At 49.2% G+C, this 21,659-nt stretch overlaps 1 protein-coding gene across 4 annotated transcripts in view; it reads left to right on the top strand.

Annotated features, from left to right (window-relative positions):
* The window catches only part of ZBTB16 (zinc finger and BTB domain containing 16), a 193,281-nt gene that overhangs the window by 129,110 nt on the left and 42,512 nt on the right, over window positions 1–21,659 (top strand). For all 4 annotated transcript variants that reach the window (XM_060604793.3, XM_060604791.3, XM_060604788.3 and 1 more), the window contains one exon: window positions 690–776. In XM_060604793.3, the coding sequence (XP_060460776.1) occupies window positions 690–776 (87 nt within the window). The remainder of the gene's footprint in view (window positions 1–689; window positions 777–21,659) is intronic.

Genomic DNA, 21,659 nt, shown 5'->3' with positions numbered 1-21,659 from the left:
AGGTGCAGGGGGTGGTTGGGACAGACAGTCTAGTTTGGGACATACTGAGTTAGGGGCTATCCAAGTAGAGGTACGTCAGCATTTCCTACCTTCCCATAAGGTGTAACCTAAGCAAGGGGGCCCATTTCCCCTTGTATTCTTTTTTTTTTTTTTTAATGTTTATTTATTTCTGAGAGGGGGGAAGGGGCAGAGAGAGAGAGAATGTCAAGCAGGGTCTATCCTGTTTAGCTCAGCGCCCAACGCGGGGCTCGAACTCACAAACTATGAGATCATGACCTGAGCCGAAATCAAGAGTCAGACGCTTAACTGACTAAGCCACCCAGACGCCCCCCCGCCCTTGTATTCTTTAGCCCTCTCTGTTCCTCACTTGGAGTCAGCCCCCACCAGAATCTGCCTGCTTCTTGGGGCATGTCATCTGGACCCCATCTCTGCTTGTGTTGGTTATTCTGATTTTGTTCCCTCTTCTCTCTGGGAGACCCCTGGATGGCGACATCTGGAGCTCAGTTGGGGGTTTGGTCACAACCTGGAGGAGGGGCTGGGCTGGCTGCCAGGGCCAAGCACTGTCCCTGCCTTGATCTCCACAGGTGTCCAGCCACCTTTCCTAGTGTCTTTCTGCACGATTCTGGCCCAGGACCCCTTCCCCACAAGTGGAATATCACTCTCATGGTAACGTCTCCCCTTTCTTCCAGCGGGTGCCAAAGCCTTTGTCTGTGACCAGTGCGGAGCCCAGTTTTCGAAGGAGGATGCCCTGGAGACCCACAGGCAGACCCATACTGGTGAGTTGACAGCTTCCCATCCTGCAGCTCCTCCAATGTGCCAGCACACGGATACCAAGGGACTTGGCGACACCCTCTTTCAGCACATGTGACCTCCGTTCCTGTCCTGGGGAGCTATTGGGGGGGGATGGCTTGTGCCACAGTCAGCTACTCCCGTGTGTGGGGCTGGATGGCAGGAATGTCCAAGTGTGACCTTGCCCTGTAAGAACAGCAGCCCTGGATGAGGCCCACCGTCTCTGCGTCTAACAGGCCACTGACGTCCCGTCTTCACAGAGCCCTGTAGCACATTCTTGTTGAAGTCTTAGAAGGTCCGTGATGTTACCTAGCATCCCCTTCCCTTGGTGAACGTTCTGGAAACCTCTCGCACTCCATCTGTATACCTCTGAAACCCTCAGTGGCCACAGGGGGCCGGTCTGCCATCTGTGAGTCGAGTCATTGTCTAAAAGAAAGCAGCGTGTACATATGACGCGTTCGAACCATTTAGCCGGCGATGTCACTGTATTTGTTGTCAGAGCACTGATTGCTTGGCATCAGTGCCCCTCACCACCGCCGTACTCCGTCTTCTTTGCTGTAGCTCAGTGCTGTACTTGACCTCACCTGGCCCGTCTTTCCGTAACTCTGTAAAGCAGGAGGCTACTCCCGTGTCATGGATGAGGACCCTGCGGCTCAAAGAGGGTCAGTGACTTGCCCAAGTTAATAGTGGGGCCAGGAGTGTTGCAGCTTGGACAGCCTGGGTTTCTCCTTGGCTCTGACCTTCCTGTCTGTGAGATCATGGGTTCGTTATTTGAGTTTTTTTTTCATGCATGTTTATTTTTCACAGAGAGAGAGGGAGAGGCAGACTGTGCATGAGCAGGGCAGGGGCAGAGAGAGAGGGAGACACAGAACTTGAAGCAGGCTCCAGGCTCCATGCTGTCAGCACAGACCCCACTATGAGGCTCGAACTCACAAACTGTGAGATCATGACCTGAGCCTGAAGTCAGACGCTCAACCAACTGAGCCACCCAGGTGCTCTGATGAGTCTATTATTTAAACTCTCTTACTGTGGTCATCTCATCTGTTAAAAAAGTGGAGTCATGATAGTACCTACCTCCACAGCAGAGTATTGTCGTGGGGATGAAGTAAAATACTTTATTTGAAGTGCTTTGCAGAGTGTTTGGCTCATAGTAAGCATTTGTTAAATAGGGGTAAATAAATGTATTTAAAATGTAGTAAATATTTATTGATTTCCCACCAGGTGCCTGGCATGCTTGTTGAATATAAGGTATAGTAACATCTAAGACAGATAGCATTCCTGTCCCCTCGTGGCACTGAGATTCTAATAGGGAGACAGTTTAGGCAAATAAGTGTATGATATAATGTCAGATGATAATAAGTGTTAGTAAGAAAATAAAGCAGGATAAGGGAAAGAGTGTGATAGGAGAAAAGTGGTATTTTATATTAAATAGCTTGTCTTCTCTGAGAAGGTGACATCTGAGCAGAGTCCTGATGTGAGGGAGTGAGCCACTCAGAGGGAACAGGTGCTTGCCGAAGCCCTGAGGCTGGGCCAAACCTGACCAGCTCGAGGACCAGCATGAGGAGCAGGGGGCAGGGGGGAGGTGGCAGGGGGTGAGGTGCAGAGAGGGTTGGCACAGGAGGTCATAAATCAGGTGGGTCTCTCAACCCTAGTAAGGAATTTAGATTTTATTCTGCACATGCTAAAAGTCCACTGGAGGGAGATAAAACATTTGCAAATCACATACCTCATGAGGGACTTACAGTTAGAAAATATAAAGTCCACTTACAACTCAATAATAAAAATACAAATAACGGGCAGAAGATCAGCATGGACATTTCTCCAAAAACAGACAAACAGTCCATGAGCGCATGAAAAGATGCTTGGTGCCATTAGGCCATTGTAAGGGAAATACAAATCGAAGTGACAACGAAGTAGTTTTTTATACTTAGCAGGATGTGGCTGCGGTACAAAATGTAGGCAGTAGGCAGCGTTGGCGAGGACATGGAGAAATCAGAACCCTTATACAGTACTGGTCAGCAGGTGAAATGATGCAGCCGCACTGGACAGCCGTCTGGCGCTTCCTCCAAAAGTTAAATACAGAGTTACCATTTACGTAGCAGTTCTACTCCGAGGTGTCTATCAAGACACCTGAAAACCTATGTCCTCACAAAAACTTGCACGTGACTTTATAGATGCATTATTCGTAATAGCCAAAAGGTAGAGATAACCCAGTGTCCACGGATGGATGGATAGACAAAATGTCGTTTATGTGCAGAATGGAGTATTATTTGGCTCTAAAAAGGGATGGGGTACTGATCACACTCTGCAACGTAGATGAACCTCACAAACGTGATGCTCAGTGACAGGAGCCAGTCACAGAAGGCTGCGTGTTGTGTGGTTTCATTGATAGGAAACAGCTAGAATGGGCAAATCTATAGGCAGAAAATAAATTAGCAGGTGCCAGAGGCTTGGGTGAGTTGAGGAGACCTGGGGAATGACTGCTAATGGGTATGGTGTTTCCTTTTGGAGTGATGTCATTGTTCTAAAATTGATGGTGATGGTGGTGGCACAATTTGGAATGTATTAAAAAGTATCAAAATGCAGTTTATTTTTATATTTATTTGAAGATTTTTATTTTTAAGTAATTTCTGTACCCAACGTGGAGCTTGAACTTACAACCCCGAGCTCAAGAGTTGCTCTACCGACTGAGCCAGAGGGCTCCCCAAACCATATAGTTGAAATGCGTGAATTATGTGTTATATGAAATATATAAATGATACCTCAGTAAATCATGGCACCCTACATGCACCACACACAAATGTATGTGCATAGACATTTATAGAAAAAAGGAAATAATGGTCCCTTGGAGGGTTTTGAGTGGGAGAGTGGCATGACTTGATTTATGTGTTTAAAAATGCACTCTGGCTCCTGTGTTGGGAATTGACCATGGTGGTTGCTGTAGTGAACTACTCCAACACTAGATTAAAGCAACAAAGTGTTATGATCTCTGACGGCTCTGTGAGTTGACTGGGCTCAGTTGGGTGGTTTTCACTTGGGGTCTCTCACGAGATTGCAGTCAGGCGCTGTCTGGGTCTGGGGTCATCTGAGGGCTCGATGGGGCTGGACATCTGGGATGGCTTCCTCGCTCACGTCTGTGACTCTCAGTGCTCTGCCATGTGGCCTTCCTCTATAGCAGAGTGGCCTGGACTTCTCACATGACAGCTCAGGGCCTCAGGAGTCTGGAAACATAAGCTGTCAGCTCTGTTAAAAGCCGGGCTAGAGACGTCTAGCATCGCTTCTGCCATGTTTTATTGGTCAAAGCGGCCCCAGACTGAAGGGGTGGGAGACTCGACTCCCCTTCTCTAGGGGTAGTGCCAAACACATACTGAGTGTTGTATGGCAGTCATCTTGGGAGACTGACTGCCAAGCTACCGCAGGGGACTAGCATGGAAGAAAGAAGTCTTTCCTGGTCTGCTGCTGGTACCATTACTTTCAGCAATATTTCCTCGTCCTGTGATCTCACAAAATCTGCCTTTCCTGAGTGGAAAACACAGTCTCGGTCTGTTCAGCCCTGGCCCGTGACGACTAGAAGAGTGCTTTCTAGGTGAGCATCTCCCTGGCTTGGTTATGGAGAAGGTGACTTGGCCAGGTGACTTTGACCAGGGTTCCAGACCTGGTTATCTTGAAAGCCAGGGGAAGACCCAGGTGTCCCCAGGTCCCAGCCAGCTTCTTAATGCTGGACCACATGAAGTGGAGAATCTCGCTCTGAGAATTCTGATCTGGGGCCTGTGGAGACTGAGTGGTGAGCCAGCTTTCCCAAATAGCTTAATCTGTCCACACAGATTAAATCAGCAGCAGGGAGCAAGCCACCTCTCAGCTGGGATCAGAGGAGGTGGCTGAGTCCCTGAGGGGTGAGCAGATGGGGGAGGTTATTTGCAAACAGGCCTCATGCACTTACTGAGCACCTTGTGTGTGCCTGGCACCCACTGCGGATACAGCAGTGATCATTACAGACATGATTTCTATTTTTTTTCAACCCATTTTATGGAGATATAATTCACATACCATACAGGTCACCTGTTAAAAGTATACAGTTTAATGATTTTTGGTATATTACACCATTTTTAGAATCGTGACAAAATATCTATCACATAGAATTTGCCATTTAATAATCATATTTAAGCATACAATTCAGTGGCGTGAATGCCATTTCAACCTAGTTTTTTAGAATCTGGGTTGATGTGGCTTTGAAAGTTGGGAGCCATCTTAGGTCCAATGCTTTTCTAGGATTTATTAAATTAAGTGAGCGAGGGTTTGAAAGTGGCCAACACCTTCCAGAAAAGGATATTTGTTTCAGTGGTTGGAAAGAGCCTGGAGTTTGAGTCTGAAGCCTGGGACGGGGCTCTGACTCCGCTCTCTGGGAGGTGGTTGACCTTGACTTGTTCCTCATCCTTTCTTCCCTAGAGGTCACCTCCCCCGCAAAAGGAAAATAGTGTGATCCTTCCTATGGCAGAGGCGGGCCCGGCCCATCCAGCCTCACTTCCACTTTTTCTCCAGGTTGAGTCAGTGGAGCTCTTGAAAGGGGTGAGAAATGGGAAAATGAATCCAAATGAGGGATGACAGATGAAGGTGGGTGCTTCCTGAAAGGCTCCCTCCGCGCCTGGGCGTGAGCTGTGGGCCAGCTCCCCCGGTTGGCTGGGAGCACTGGGACACTTGCTGGTGCAGGCTGGCGGGCTGGGCTGCCTTATCCTTTGGCAAGGAGGTGACTCTTCTGACACCTGGCGGAGCTCATTTATAGTTGTGTTGCCTGCGGAACCCAGGTAGCTCCCTGGCCTCCCCTCAGAATCCCTGAAGGAACACAGCTTGAAATCTGTCTTCCATTTCTGTTGTAAGAAAGGGGGCCCACGAAGTAGAGAGAGGCCTAAGTATAAGGAACACTGACAGTAACACTGAAGTTGCTGGATTGAGAGCAGCTGACTGCGGTGCCAGGTGCCATTGGAGAGCCACCAGGAGAGCAGAGAGAGTTCTGAAGAGGGAGAGGAGCCGCGGAGACCCTGGGGAGAAGGAAAACCATGGCATCGCTGCTTTGTGTTTCTGATACCTTAGTTGATAAAATCCGTTTCTGTCTCATACCCAGTTGATAGATGAGAAAGTGGAGGCCTAGAAGCCACCTGCTAGGAAGTAGAGAGCTGGCACTTGACCCAACTCCAACTCCACTGCTCTTTCTACTGCCCCCCAGCTGCCTCCACAGTGACTTAACTGTTGTCCACGAGTGGGTGGCCGCACAGTTAGGGAGTGCCTGTTCAGAGATCATTTTGCTCAGGGCCCTGTCTGGGCAGAGCTCTTTTTGATCCCTGTGACCCATTTAACTAAGAATCCTCAACACCCTGATTCCCCCTCTCTCCCTCCTGGGATGGGATAGAACTTCCCTGAAAAGAATCGCTTCTAGAAGTGCCATGCCCAGGGCCGCCATGTTGGGGACTGACAGCTAACCTGTAGTAATGCATCAGATGGGTGATCATGGTGTCTTTGTGGGGTGGGGTGGGGGCTTGAAACTGAAAAATGAATTTTGTAGAAAGTAGTTTTCATTCCATTGTAGCCAAATGAATGGCATTTTCCCATTCCACCCTTTTGACCCCACTTACCCTGGCTTCTCTCCTGGGTGTGTGTGACTTCTCCTACATCCCTTGCCCTGACATCTTGGTGGGCTCAAGCTGGTGCTCTGGGAGGCCTGCTTACGGTTGGGCTGGGCTCGGGCTTTGTTGTCAGACTTTGGTTTTCTGTTTTGGTACAGCGAAGACTTTGAGGAGATAAACAGAGATCACTTTACACCTTTTATATTATGACAAATACATATTGCAAAACACTGCTGCTTCCAAAATGTTTGGGTTGCAGAACGGCGAGGAATTAACAGCTACGCGCCTCCCCGAGATGCCTGTTCTTCATTTACACGTCAGATTTTTTTTTTTTAACTGTTCGGTAAAATAAAAAGTGAGGAAACACGCACACACACATGCATGTAGACACGTCCGTGTGCACCCAGCGCACCGCATAGCTTCTATATCGGGAATGTCTTAAATTAGTAAGGAGTTCTTTAAGTCCAGATAAACTGATAAATACCATTAATGGCTTAATTTATACTCTGGGTTTGAAATTTGACACACGGACACTATCTTGGCTCAGGAAACACAAGTGGTTTTGTGCCAGAGGTTTTAATGACCGATCAGTAATATAAATTGCTGCATCACTGAACAGAAATAGCTTCTCCGTGTCATTTGATCTGGAAACTTCTCCGGCCAGGCAGCAGTTAATAAATTTAAAAATAATTACCCTCTTTATTCAAAGTCAAACTAATTAGGAGTGGGTTTTACAAATCATAATGTTGTTCAAGCCACTGTACATCCCCATTTGGGACCTGAACAGGCCTGGGGGCAACAGATGGGATCGGGTAGCATTAATTAGAGGGCAGGGGAGGTACCTTGGCTGCTGAGCTGAAGGCGACGGGGTTGAGATGGTCGGAGCATGCCCTGCGTGGGAAGGAAGTGGTCTCAGTGAGAGGCCTTGGGGGTGACCTATAGGAACTTTCAGCCTTTTCATTCGTATGTGGGGAACTCAGGGCAGCCGCCTGGCTATGCCCTGAGCAAGACTGGGCCAGGGCCTATCTGTGGAGGTCAGGCCAGAGAGACTGTGAGAATCCAAGGAACAGGAAAGGTGGACTGGATGTCCATGGCTGCTTGGGGAAGTGGAAAGGATGACCTCTTCGAGGACTTTTACTCATGAGGCAAGTTTGGGCGCTGATAGCGTGACTTGGGTTTGTCTTACAGACTTCAGGGAAGAAGGTGCCCCTTTAGGGCTTGAAGCCAAGAGTCTGAAGTTCAGAGTATTCTATGCATAGTGACCCCCAGAACTTGGGATCTGGTATCAGACTGTTTAGATTCCAATCCTCGCGCCGTCCATCACGACCTAGTTTTATGATCTTGGACAAGTTGCTTAACTTCTGTAAACTTCAGTTTCTTCCTTCATAACACAAGGGCAATGATGGTGTCTGTCGTATACAGGGTATGGTGGGGATTTGATAATCCATGCAAAGCACTCAGCACAGGCCTTGCATAGAGAAGGTCTCAGGAAATGGTGGTACTGGTTATGGTCACCGCATCATCAGGATCTTCATCAGAGGCCTCAGAGGGCACCTGTTCCCCACACTGGGTGGGTGAGAAGGGAGGGGCCGTGTTGGTGGCAGTGGCGGTGGAGGAATAGCAGCAGCATATAACTGCCTTCCCGGGGTGGAGGTGGGATCTTCCGGGCTCGTGCAGGCTTGTCTTCTGGCCAGGAGGACACTTCCAGTGTACCCAGAGAGCCAACAGCCACTGGAGCTAAGTGCAGTTGGGAGAGGCGAGGGCAGAATGGAGTTCTCTATGTTGAACAGTCCCACAGAGCAGATTCGGTAGGCCTTAGTTACGGCCGTGGTACCGGGTGAATGCTCAGAGCTTCCCAGGGGAACCGCTGCTTACCAGTTTCTAAACAGATGACACCGAAGTCTAGGCCAGACAAGTGCCGAGCTGGGGATAGCACCAAGCAGATACTTGACCCTCCAGGAGCACCAGGAGCATGCCCTACCACGTTTTGGAGGAGGCCTCCTTGGTTGGTACCCTTGAAGGCTCAAGAACCTTGAATCTCTTGCTAGTCTTCTGGCCTATGTCTGTTACCATCAGGAGCCTGGGAATTCTGGATCCTTGCCTTCTTCAAGTAGGACTTTCTGTGTCATCCCACCTTAGGCCCTCCCAGTTCCTTGGTGAGGAAACGAGACAGACACAAGATGGCTAAAGTCATTGCCAAGATTGGGAATGCTCGGGCTAGGAAGTTTAAGGGATGCCTTGGAGGCCCAGGACATTGGGTTGAACTAGACCTCTACACTTGCCCCAAACACATTCAGCTCTCTCATCAGCCCCCAATGTGCCCCACCAGGTCTGCTTGGTTAGTGACTTGAGTTTGCTGCAAACCAGAGGAGACTATGAAGCTGGTTGGTCTCATCATTCCTTCATTGACTTATTCCTTAAGCGGTAAAGTGCCTACTATGTGCAGGCAGCTTTATGGACCCAATGCCTGATGGTGAACAAAACTTGGTCCCTGTTTTCCCTGAAGATTACAGTGTTGTGAAGTACATGAACCAATAAAATCCATTTGCTTTGTGTGCAGATAATAAAATAGCTCTATTCTATTGGATATTTTGGAGTTCTACTTTTATTAAGTGTTCACAGCAGTCCCGATACCTACGCTTTTTTCTTACCTATTCTTCGCTAGAGAAAACTGAGACCCAGAAAGATTAAGGAAGACCAGTCCAGGGCGCAGCTAGAATGTGTGCCTGGGCTTCTGCACCTTGAAGCCCATGTTTCAGGGCTGTCTTTCCCTCTCCTAACGGGGCTGGACATCGAACCTCATGTACAGACCAGCAGTCAACTCTGCCTGTTCAGCAGCCTATGAAATCAGGGTTCAGAAGCCCATATTTGTAAAAGAGGGTCAGTTATGAACAAAGAAGCCCAACTAGAATTAGAACCCACGAGTTCTTCCACTCCAAACTTCTCTTTACTCTGACTACAAAATAAGGGCTTTCTTTTGCTGGCCTAGAAAAAGTTCCTCCGTTTCCACATTCCTGGGTCACTGAGGAAGCCACTGGGGCAGATGCAAATGTTGACATGCTGGTTCTCATTGTCTTGGCATTGGCTGCAAGAGGGTCCTGCGGTCTAGAAACCGCTAACCTACCTGTTAGCCGAGAGCAGCCATGCCAAGGGATCTGCTGTCTCCTGAAAGTAGAGAGAGCAGGTGCTGGAGAGAGAGCCCTGCCCCAGAGTCCTGTCCTTGTCATTGTGAAGGAGTTAGGAGGCATCTTGCGGTAGCTCTGGAGGGAGGAGGCAGTGAGGACACACGCACGCACACTCCAGCTGGGTGACCGTCCGCTCCCCTTCGAAGGACCGTCCGCTCCCCTTTGAGCTGCACCCCCACCTCCGTGTTGTAAGCTACCTGCTTACACTGGCCCCTTTCTGATTCCTCATATGTTAATGGTGCTTGGAAAAAGGTACAGGGACAGTGTCTGGCTCTGAACTTCAGAGCAGAAAATGAAGTCCTTATCTGGAGGACATTCTGCAGTGAGTGAGCATGCAGGGGACGGCCGGGGTAGCAGGCGGGGCAGAGGATTTAAAAGGGCGAGCAGCCACATTCCGTCCCTCAGGATGGCTGCCCGCCTTGCCCCTCTCCTGCCCCAGATCTGGCACGGGGGCAGCGCTGGGCACTGAGGAGCCGCGTCAGGGGTGCTGGCTCCTGTCCCACAGCAGTCGGAAAACCAGCAACCGATCTGGCTCCACCTCCTAAGGGCAGCCGGCACGCCAGGTCCCGGCCTTGGTGGGGGAGGGGGCGGCGGGAGAAGGGCCCCATGAGGGCAAACGACTTCATCTACCTAAAACTTTACGTGCACAAAAAGGCAGAGTGAGCCTCAAACCCCTCTGCCTGAGCTGGAGGGCAACGGGGAAGGACGGGGCAGGAGGTCATCGGAGGAACACATGGATTCCATGCAAGTTGGCCCGACCTCCCCATTGAAAGCATAATAGCATTTGACTTTTATAAATATCAGGGGTGATCTGTATAGCATTTCACGTGGTGTGCCAAGGAATTGAACATGAGAAAGCCCAGGCTCGGGAATGGCCACGGAACGTCACAGGCACTTTGAGAGGGAGAGTCATATGCTGCTGTTTGTACAGTCGGTGCACCAGCATAGACTTACTCTTGACCTCATTTCATGCTGTTACTATAAAGGCATGTTTGATGCCTAATATAGTTTTATTTTCCAAGCACAGGGCTCTCGGCTTTGTTGGAGTTTCTTGCTGTGGAGTATAGGGAAGGAGAACTCAGCTGTCGCCTGCTGGTCCAGATAAGCCATACTTTACCCTAGTGGTTCTTGGGCCCCTCTGGCCACTTTCTGGCGGGGCCCCGATGCTTTATAAGAAAATTAATAAATATAAGTTATATTTTTAATTTATTAATTTTAGAAGTATATTTTTAATAATATATTAAAGATGAATATATATGTTAAGGTTTATTTATTTTGAGAGAGACAGAAAGAGCAAGCAGGGGAGGGACAGAGAAAAAAGGAGATAGAGAATCCCAAGCTGGCTCCACGCTGTCAGCACAGAGACCGACATGGGTCTTGAACCCACGAACTGTGAGGTCATGACCTCGGCTGAAGCCAAGAGTCGGACACAAACTGAGCCACCCAGACGCCCTAATAAACTTTATATTTTAGAGCAATTTTAGGTTTCCAGCAAAACTCAGTGGAAAGTACCGAGAGTTCCCATATGCCTTCTGCCCCCACATATGTACAGCCTCTCTCACTATCAGCGTTCCCTGCCAGAGTGGGATCTTTGTTAGAACCCGTGACCCTTACACTGACATGCTTGGGTGAGCACCCAAGGCCTACAGTTTACATCAGAGTTCATTCTAGCTGTTGCGTGACCCATGGGTTTGGACAAATGTATGGCAACGTGAACCTACCAGGATTGCATCGTACGGAATAATTTCACCGGCCTCGGAATCCTCCACACTCTGCCCATCCGTGAACAGTACTTGAAGGGGGTTGGTGGTATTTGGTTGTCTTAGGGTTGGGAAGGAAAGTTCACCCAAGGGCACATCTGGGTTGGAAAAGGTTGAAGCTCATGCATTCAGTAGATACACATCTTGAGTGTGTGCTTTGTGCCAGATATTTATGCTGGCCCCTGGCACAGGGATACAGCAGCCAGTGGGACTCATAGGGTCCCTGCCTTCACCTACCTCCCACTGTCACAGAATGATGGTGACTGTCATTGTCGTGTTGAGGGTAGTAGCGTACTATATGGAAGTGACGATGAGTTACAAGATGGGAACTGAGTTCCTGTCCTGACTCAGTCACAGACTTGCTTTGTGACACGGGACACATTGGTTTGTTTTTCTTCCTCTCTCAAATATTGGGTGTGTGAATTGGGCAAGAAAAATTGCTGTTTGGGGGATCCTGTGGTTCCAAGCACAGCCTAAGACATTGCCCTTGATAGCCATTTTTCTCAACCTTAGTTTTTACGTTTGTAAGCTATGAGTAAGTAATACATGGCTGTTTTAAGGACTGAGTAAAATACTACATGTAACGGGTTGAGCCTGGTGCCTGGAAAGTTGCACACGCCTTCAGTGGTGGCTTCTCACTATGATGAGTTTTAGATGTCTACAGGTTCTGTCCCTCACCAGAAGACATGGATTTCTTTCATTTTTTTAGAATCTTACTCAATAAAAATTTAAGTGTATGCTGTGTCTGAAAAAGGGATTAAAGATGAGGCTCTTTTGCCTTTTACTGGTTTTTATTCATTTTTAAATTTTATTTTTACTTAAGAGAGCAAGCGAGAGAGCATGAGTGGGAGAGGGGCAGAGAGCGGGGGAGAGAGGGAATCCCAAGCAGGCTGAGCTTGGGTCTTGAACCCACAGACTGTGAGATCGTGACCTGAGCCGAAACCAGGAGTCGGATGCTCACCCGACTGAGCCACCTAGGTCCCCCAAAGCTCTTTTGCCTTTTAAAAATGATTCCAGAAATTTAAAGGGGGATGAGAGAATTTGGTATTTGAGGACCGCTGCTTAGAGCTTGGACTGCGCCCAGCACCTCTGCTTGTTGTTGTGGACGGTCTAACCTAGTGTATCATCATCACAGCAGGACCAGCAGGCAGGCTCACTGCCTGCATCACAGATGAGGAGCCCAGGCTCAGGAGGTTGAAATAGTATGTCCCGTGCAGCAGAAGGGGTAGGATTCAAGTCAAGGGGCCCTGGAGGGGAGTCTGATGGGCTTCTGGCACTCCTGTAGTCCCACCGTTCAGAGCAGCTCCGTCCCACTCCGTGTTGAGTCCCCACGTTCAGCCTCAGCCCCCCGCTCCGACTCCGGTCCCCCTCCGCTGTCTGCGTTCCCATTCTTGGTCCCTCATGTTTCTCCTTGATCCCTTGGGACTCCTCTCCCGGGCCCCACCCTTTCCTCTGTGACTGCTCTCCCGTCTCCCTCCTGACACCACCGCTGCCCGATGACCGAAAGGAGTTAATAAAAACCAATGTGTAACTGAAACTTGAAAAGCCATAAATCGCCTTGTTTTTTCTAGGATGTTGGTAGCATTTTGATTTAATAGTTGGACAAACACAAGGGCCTATTTTATTCAGAGTTTACAGGCCTCAAGGCTGTTATTCCTCCAAATTTAATAGCATTGAAATTGCAGGGTTTGCTATAATTTGCCTATCGCTTTCTGCTCCACCATTGATGTTTATTGTCAGCGGGATGGAATCTCAATCCGACTCACTTAGATAACATGTCTGTTAAACATTTAGATAATTGTACCATCATTAACTTGTCACATTATTTTAGAGATTCAAAACAGAAGCAGGGTAAGTAGAGGTAGTGGAGGTGGGGGAGGAGGAGGAGGAGGAGGAGGAGGAGAGGAAGGGGAAAGCTCTCCTGAGTTAAACGATCAGGAGACGAGAGTTGATTTTACACCCTTGACATTTCACCGGGGGTGTGTGAGTGAAGGAGGGGTGTCCTGCTGAGCCAGGTTGCCTCTCGCCCGGGCCAGCCAAGCCCTGGGACCGTGCAGCACATGCTCAGAGACCCACAGTATTTGTTTCATCCCCAGCTTTGGCCTCCAACGTACTAAAGATCAATTTTTGAGCTTCCCTTAGGGATGCTGATTACAACATCATATGTAATTACAGAGCATTGAGAATAACCTAAATGTCCAAAGGTAAGGAGTCTCTTAATTATGGGACCTGACGTGGAAGGATGCCTGTGATGTTTTGTGTGATAGAAGCTGCATAGAGAAAACAGGTTGTGTAGTGTGATGCCATTTACTACCGAGCGTAGCGGCCATCCTGGAAGACTGTGTAAGGCTCTGTCTATTTAGCAGTGTCTTTAGAGAATTGGGTTACAGAGCAAAGAAGGTTTTACTTCCTGCTTCATCTGTTTCTGAATAATAATTATTATTTATAGGCATGTATCATTTATAAACATCTAAAAACTAAGATCCAGGGGCGCCTGGGTGGCTCAGCCGGTTAAGTGTCCGACTCTTGATCTCGGTTCAGGTCATGATCTCATGATGGTTCGTGAGATTGAGCCCTGCGTAGGGCTCTGCGCTGACAGCGCAGAACCTGCTTGGGTTTCTGTCTCCCTCTCTCTGTCTCTCCCCTTCCCCTCCTCGTGCGCTCTCTCTCTCAAAGAAATAAATAAATTTGAAAACAAACAAACAAAAAACCCAACTCAGGTCACGTTGTAAGTAAGAAAAAAGCACCTTTAAAAAGGAGGACTTCTTAAAAGGCTGTGTGTCTGAGTAAATGGAATTTAAGAGAGAAGTAGGACATGAGCGTCTCAGCCACACTGGCAGGTGCCTCGGTTTCCCATCTCAGTTCACAACTGCTGTCTTCTTCACCAAGGGCCTTGACAGAGGAAGTAGGTAGCAAGAGAGATTTTCATTACACCTAAGTGACAACTGTCGTCACATCCAGAGGGGTGACTGAGGCCGGGGATAAATGGGAGATTCTGGGAGCAGCGTGATGCCAACAGCAGTGGGGCACGAGCTTGGCATCTAAAACCACCCCCCTAGAAATTCTGAGGTGCATGCCTCCTGATCCTGCACGGGTGACAGGCGGGACTATGGTTCTAACTGTCTGGTTTTGGACCCGTTATGTCCCACACCCCCAGGGCCTGCTCCATGACTTGGGCAGGAAGACTCACTCTTGCCTCTCGTGACTGCACACATCTGGTGACACAGTGGAATGGGGGAAATGTGCGGATCAGAAAACAAGGGCTAGTGTTTTCCTGATTGTACTGTAAATAATGCAGCTATTTGGGGGTGGGAAGGACAAACAATGTAAATATTTTATAGACTGTAGGGTAAATAATATATATATTTAGAAAACAGCTTAAATATTTTATATGCTCTATAGCACAGATTTCTCCTGAGGGGATGGACTGGGCTGGGGAAGCCCGTGGGTGAGGAAGGGACTCTGGTGGCTGGGGGTGGACACACAGAGGACTTGCAGTATGAGTGAGACTGGGCAGCGACAAGGACAGGCTGCTATCAGATAATGGCAACCCGAGTTGCTGGAAATCTCAGATTTTTTAAAAAACCATGCTTTAAAGGGGTACCTGGTGGCTCAGTCGGTTAAACATCCGACTTTGGCTCAGGTCATGATCTCATGGATCAGGAGTTTGAGCTCTGTGTCGGGCTCTGTGCTGACAGTGCAGGGCCCAGTTCAGATCCTCTGTCCCTCTCGCTCTCTGCCCCTTCCCCGCTTGTGCACACACTTTCTCTCTCTCTCTCTCTCTCTCTCTCTCTCTCTCTCTCTCTCTCTCTAATAAATAAATAAACCATCCTTTAAATATCCTGTATGCTCTGTCTTTTCTTCCTTGTCTCTTTAATGTGAGGGAGAGACCTCATAACAAATTTATTTTTAAGAAACAGCTTCCAGCCCAAGACAATTGAAAACATACATGCATGCAAAAACGTGTACATGAACGTTCACAGCAGCATTATTCACAGTGACCAAAAAACAGAGACGACCCAGAGGTCCCTCAACCGATAGCCACACACAGTGTGGTGTAGCCTTGCCGTGGAGTATCATTCAGCCATGAAAAGGAATGGAGTGCTAGTAACATGCTCTATGTAACGTGCATGAGTGTGGAAACCAACGTGAAATAAGCCAGGCACAGAGGCTGTATGTTGTATGACTCCATTTATGCAAAGGGTTCAAAAGATGCAAATCAGTACCAATCTGTAGAGACAGAGCAGATTAGTAGCTGCCCACGGTTGCCATGGTTGGGAATGCCATCTCATGGCTATGGAGTTTCTTTTTGGGTGATGAAGATGTTCTGGAATTGATAGTGTTGGAGATGGCTGTACAGCTTTGCAAATACATTCAGAACCATTGAAGTTTTTATTTTAAAAGGTAGTACTTTAGGGTTTGTGAGTTATGTGTCAACTAAAACAAAAAGGGACTCTTCAGGTATGTTGTGGGTTTGCACAGACTCAGCCCGGTCCCCTCTACCTGCTGCATCACAGGGCTTTCTAGATTGGTAGCAGTGTGCATCGCAGTGACCATTCAGACAGTCCCTGTGTTAACAGAAGGTGCCAAGGGGCCTCAGCCCTCCTGGCCTCAGAGGAACCTCCTCCCTTCCCCATTCTTCCATCTTCAGAATTGGGCAGGTAGGAGGAGAGAATCTGGTCCAGACCCTCCCTGGAAGAAGGATGTGAATCTGACATCGGCCGTCTGGGACACCAGGGAGCTGCCTTCTGGGTAGATTTCTAGAACAGCTAGTCTTTACCTTACCAGGGAGGAGGTACTCTTGCCCAGGGCAGGTCATGATTGATGTGGACCCAGGGAGCCTGTTTTAAGAAAAGAATCATATAAGTAATATGTGCTCAGTGTGGGGAAATTAGAAAATACATGTAAACAAAAACACCCCCATCTTTTTGTTTTAAACAAAAACAGGGCGATAGGATGCACGGCAGGGTGCTTTTTAATCTATTACTTGCCTGCCAACAGACCTGTGTTGTGGTGATCATTTTAGCGGTCTCCTAGTACTCTCCCCTACGCCCATTCATTTTTCCCCTAAGTCGCGATGGGCCTTGCTTGTGCACCAGGACACCCCTTTTGCCTTCCATGGTTTGGTTGGGGGCCAGGCCCCACATCTGAAGGACCTTCCAGGGACCACAGGCAGTAGTGACTAACAGAGAAGCAGAGAATTGTCACCTCTTACCTATCGCTCCTTCTGTCAGCAAGATAAACTGGGCTGGCCAGGCACGTTTGCAGCAGCTGTGTGCCTGACCATTCCAGGCCACAGCTTGAGATGCTGGGAACATAGCCAGTCCTCACATTTGTTCTTCTTAAAAGCTGTGTTTCCCTTTGGTTTTCTCCAGCCTTGCAAATGGCCACTCGCCCTGGGCAGGATCTGGGCAGGTGATTTACCTCCTCTGCTCACTTAATGAATGGCACCGCCCACGGCCTGGGCAGACCAAGGAAAATAGAGGCATCGATTTATTTGCCAAGTTAAAACCCAGAGTCAAGTAGCAAGTTAAGCATCTCCATATGTTAAGTGTCCCAGGGCCAACTAGGGAAGATGTCCTACAGGAGCAGGGCCCCGGACAGGTATTAGGAAAAAGGCTATTCTGTTGGAATTTCCTCCTGTGAACATTAGGAAAAGTTACTTAGCAGCGGGATTGCAGGTTTGGGTCAGACAAAATGTTCCCTGCCCCCACTAGGAGAAGATCCATTACAGATTGGAAATGACTTTGTCTCTAAGTGCTCATTGTCAGAGGGGATACACATTCCCCTCAACCAAACAAATATAAAGTGCTTCCAGCCTCTGCCTTGGATTTTCTATTACTGTTTCACAGGACTCCAGAGAGTTTTAAGATAGCAATTTGATTAAGCTTATGGGGAAGATCCCATCAGATAACATTCTTTTTCTGCAGGTAGAGATAATGTGTTCAAGTATTAAGTATGTTTTAAAGGTAATTATCTTTTCCATATTCATTTTAGTTACAGGAATTGAAAAGGGGGAGACTTTGCATCTGAAAGCTGCCCCCTTGGGCCCTGGAGTCGCTCTGACTTCTCTCCTCTGGGAAACACACTTGAGGTTTTTGACAAATGAATGAGCACCAGGTGTTTTTCTATTCTGAATTGACTTGGGATCCCTATCTCCAGAGAGGTGGTCCAGAAGGCGGGGTGTTGGCCCCTGCCCTCGTCAACCTGCCTAGCTTGGATTCTCCTTCTAGAATGCTTCTGGGCTCCCCATCTTAGGTTCCTGGATGCCAGGAAGAGGCAAGTCTGGCTTCTACTCAGAGAGAGGACTTGGCCCCGTCCAGCAGTGCATCCTGGTGCCCCATCCCCCACCTTGCAGGAGCAGAGCATTTCCATGTACACTAGGCCCTGTGTTGGGATGTGTTCATTTTGGGAGAGGCCATTTTGAGGTCTAGGATTCAAACATCTGTAGACGCCTAGACCTCAGCACTAGAGCGAGGGGCCTTGCGGAGGTCGGTCCTGAGCCTCAGAGAGCTTCAGTGATTTGTCTAGTATCACACAGCAAGTGAGAGACATTGGGGGGCAGAACCCCGGAATCCTGGTCTTGGTCCAATCCTCCTGTCCCCCAGGATACTCACAACTCTGCCATCTCTGAAAAATAATACTCTCCGCCCTTCTCTGGAAATCTCCAAAATAGGAGATTCTGTCCCATACGGCCCTGCTTGGCAATCCGATGCTCTGCAGTCCCTCAGATCTCCTTCTGCCTACCAGCTGTGCTGTTCCAAGCACTCTGTAAATTTTGGCACATTAAAAAATCAGGCCCGAGTCCTGCCTTCAGAAAGCTAACCGCCAGGGAGGGACCTACAACTGTCGAAAGAGGCACTAACAATAGGAGGTGATTGAACATGACACGCGCTGTGTGGTGTTAGGTGGTGATTGTAGCATCTTGGATTCCTTTGATCGCTGTGGCCCCAAACACAGCGTTTCTTCTAGTTACGGCTCAGCCTCAAAGTTGCATGGGCCACAGCTTGTTGGTCTGCAGGCAGCTGACTCTGGGAAAGGACCCCCGGTGACAGGTTTGTCATTTGAGACCCCAGGTTGCTGGCATGCCGTACCCCGTTGTCTCAGGCCCAGGTGACAGTGGAGGGGTGGGTGCCACGTTGGAGGATCCAGGCCGGGTTGGGTACTCGGCCTCATACGCTGCATCCTAAGTGAGGATGCTCTGGCATCTAAAACGCATACCCAGGGTGCCTGGGTTAAAGCATCCAACCCTTGATTTTGGCTCACGTCATGATCTCAGGGTTTGTAAGATTGAGCCCCATGTTGGTCTCCGCACCGACAGTGTGGAGCCTGCTTGGGATTCTCTCTCTGCCCCTCCCTCCCTCATGCACAGTCTCCCCCCCACTTCCACCAAATAAATAAATAAAAGCATTAAAAAGAAGCACTGTTAAAAAAACAACAACAAAATAAAATGCATACCCAATGTTGCCTCTCAGCCTTTTCCTCAAAAGATCCTTGACGTCTTCCCCCAGCTACACATGACAATCGTTTGGAGAAGCGTTTTTAAAAAATAAATACCAAGCGAGGACTCATACCCCAAATCTGTTGAATCAGAAGCTTCAGCATGGGGCCCCAACACGGATGTGTCTTCCAGCCTTCAGGAGATTAACGTGTATAGCCAGGGCTGAGAACTTCTGGATGGGGTAAGGTCAGACTGCATTTTGTGGCGTAGAAAGTGCCTCCCGATGAGAGCGCTGGGCCTCCCGTTCCGCCATCCCCTGCGGTGAGCCATACACTCTCCTGCTGTCTTTCTCTTCCAGATACCTCACCCTCACTCCCACATGCTCATGTACCTTGTCCTCCTGGCATATTTCTTGTCAGCCCAGTCGTGTCTGGTATGGACTGGATATTTCCAAGTCATGGTTTGAAGCCCTGATCTCCAGTGCGATGGTATTTGGAGGTGGGGCCTTTGGAAGAGACTGGGGCTCCCTGTCTTTCCACCTTGAGAGGACACAGCCGGAGAAGGTGGCCGTCTGTAAGCCAGGAAGAGGAGGGCCTCACCAAGCACCCAGCCACAATGCTACCGTGATCTCAGACTTTCAGCCTCCAGGACTGTGAGGATAAATTTCTGTCGTTTAAGCCCCCCTGTCATGGTGTTTTGTTATAGCTGCCGGAGCAGACTAAGACTGTGTCCTTCTCTGCCACACCCTTGCCCCATCTAAGCAGGGGAAAGAGTTTCCTCCTTTTGGTCACCTGTACGTGGACTTGGTCATTTTGCTGCTCTGCGTGTTAGAGGTGACGTCTGAGGCATCCTGGGTCCCCGCCCGTGTGCTGTGTCAGCACAGGCCCTCACGCTTTTATTTCTTGTGTGGTCAGCTTGGTAAGGGAGCTTCCTGGTGAGAAGTAGGAGAGGGGAATCTATCCTTGTCTGAATTCAAATTTTTTTGACTCTTCATTTCCCTGCTCTATGTCCTTAGAGAAGTCAACTTTTGTAAGGCTCAGGTTCCTTTTCTGAAAAATGAGAGCCCTATATATTTGCCCTGTGTACCTCAGAGGTGGATGTGAAGACCAGAATGATCTTTTTGGAAGATACTGGTGAGAAGCACAATTTATATTTCAGGCATTGTTATAATTGTGACATCTCTCGATGCCCTCGGGGTCTCTGGCTTTGGGGTGCCCCTCAGGTGCCCCAGTTTGTGCCTTCCACACCACCGCCCATCCCAGCTCATCCACACACTTTCCTTCCCTTGGCTTCTTCTGTTGCACCTGCCATGCCCTCCCCTGCACGAACAGGGAGTGCTGTGTGGAATCAAGCCCCCTACTATTCTAATACAGCCAGCCTTGGATTGCGGGTGACTTGTTCTGTGAGTATGTTCCACAGGACGAGCAAACATTTCTAATAAATTTTAATTTGATAAACGAGGGATGCCTTGCAGTACAACTAGTACGTGAGGCCGAACGTCACATGATCACAACTGAGCCACCGGTTCTTGAAATTCCCTTTGATATACGAGTGCTTTGGATTACAAGCATGTTTCCGGAATGAATTATGCTCACAGACCAAGGTTTCACTGGTACATTTTGATTTATGGAGAAAATAATGAGGGAGGCAGCTTTGGTCCATTCAGTAATTAAGGATTCAGTGTCACATGGTGGGTGGAAACCAGGAGGCGCGGTCTTGTAGGTTTTTTGATGGAACATGATCCAACTGGGTCAGTGAGAAAGATCCCACATACACGCCATCCCTGATCCATAACCTCTAATGTGGGGAGAGTCTGAGAAGGAGGAGGCTCCCTGGACTCTGTCGTCCCTTCCTCATTCATTAGCTGTGGTTTGAACACCAACCAGGGACATCGGTGCCAGCATCCAAAGGTAGCGTGCCTCGCCTGCCTGCTGGGAGCTTGCAGACAAGAGCAGGACTGCGACAGAGGCGACAGAGGCGTGCCCTCACAGCGTGCAAGAACAGCAGGTGCCGGCCATACCCTGACGGGGGCAGTGGGCGGGGAAGGCTTGGAGGCAGGAAGAGATACTCACACTGAATATTCTTCTCACCCTTGTCTCTCCTGCTTTAGGGTAAACTTGTTTTGTGGGGGATGACGAGTGATTTGCTCACCATGCCTAGTAGAATAAACCTTTGTGTGTATGCATGGGTATGGAGGCCGTTCCTAATCCCCTTCCTTTCTTGGTCTCCTGTTTCTAAGGCTAGTGGTGTCTGGGATTTGCAGAGGGAGGAAGGATATAAAAGGGCAAGACAGGAGACCCCAGTGCCTGGATTCAGAGCCTCTGCATTCCGGAGACCCCCCAGAGGCCCCTCTCCCTGGACCCTTCAGCTCGAGAAAGCCATTGTGCTCTGTCCTGGCCTCTGACCCCGAGGCTCTGGGAAGCAGCAGGTTGTTGACACTTGGACAATCATTTCTTGCAAGGCGACTGCCTCCCTTGGGAGCTCCCCTCTCTGCCTTGGGGAGGTGACTGTTCCCCCAACCAGGGAGGGGGGCGGTGAAGGAGGAGGGAAATTAGCTCTCCGTCAGACTGGGAGGCAAGGAGGGGGCTCCTGAATTTGAGCCCCCCCCCCCCCCCACTGCTTCCCCCCGCCGCTTCCCGGTCAGCTCCACACTTCTCTCCTCTCTCACCTGCCAGCTCAGAGGTGCCCACCCCCTCCCCAGGGTTGAGCTTCAGGAAAATCAATCCAGGAGATGTGTTTCTGGCCTTCTGCCCTTTTATTGGGGGTCTCCTGTTTGTCGAGGAGACTCTGTGTCTTCATGAAGGGTGCCTGTTTGTCCGTCTCCCGCGGTCTCAGGAACAAAGAATATTCCTAGTCCTGGGCTGCC

Source organism: Panthera onca, chromosome D1 (genome assembly GCF_046562875.1).
Source record: "Panthera onca isolate mPanOnc1 chromosome D1, mPanOnc1 haplotype 2, whole genome shotgun sequence".
Taxonomy (NCBI): Eukaryota; Metazoa; Chordata; class Mammalia; order Carnivora; family Felidae; genus Panthera; species Panthera onca.
This window is presented reverse-complemented; position numbering and strand designations above follow the sequence as displayed.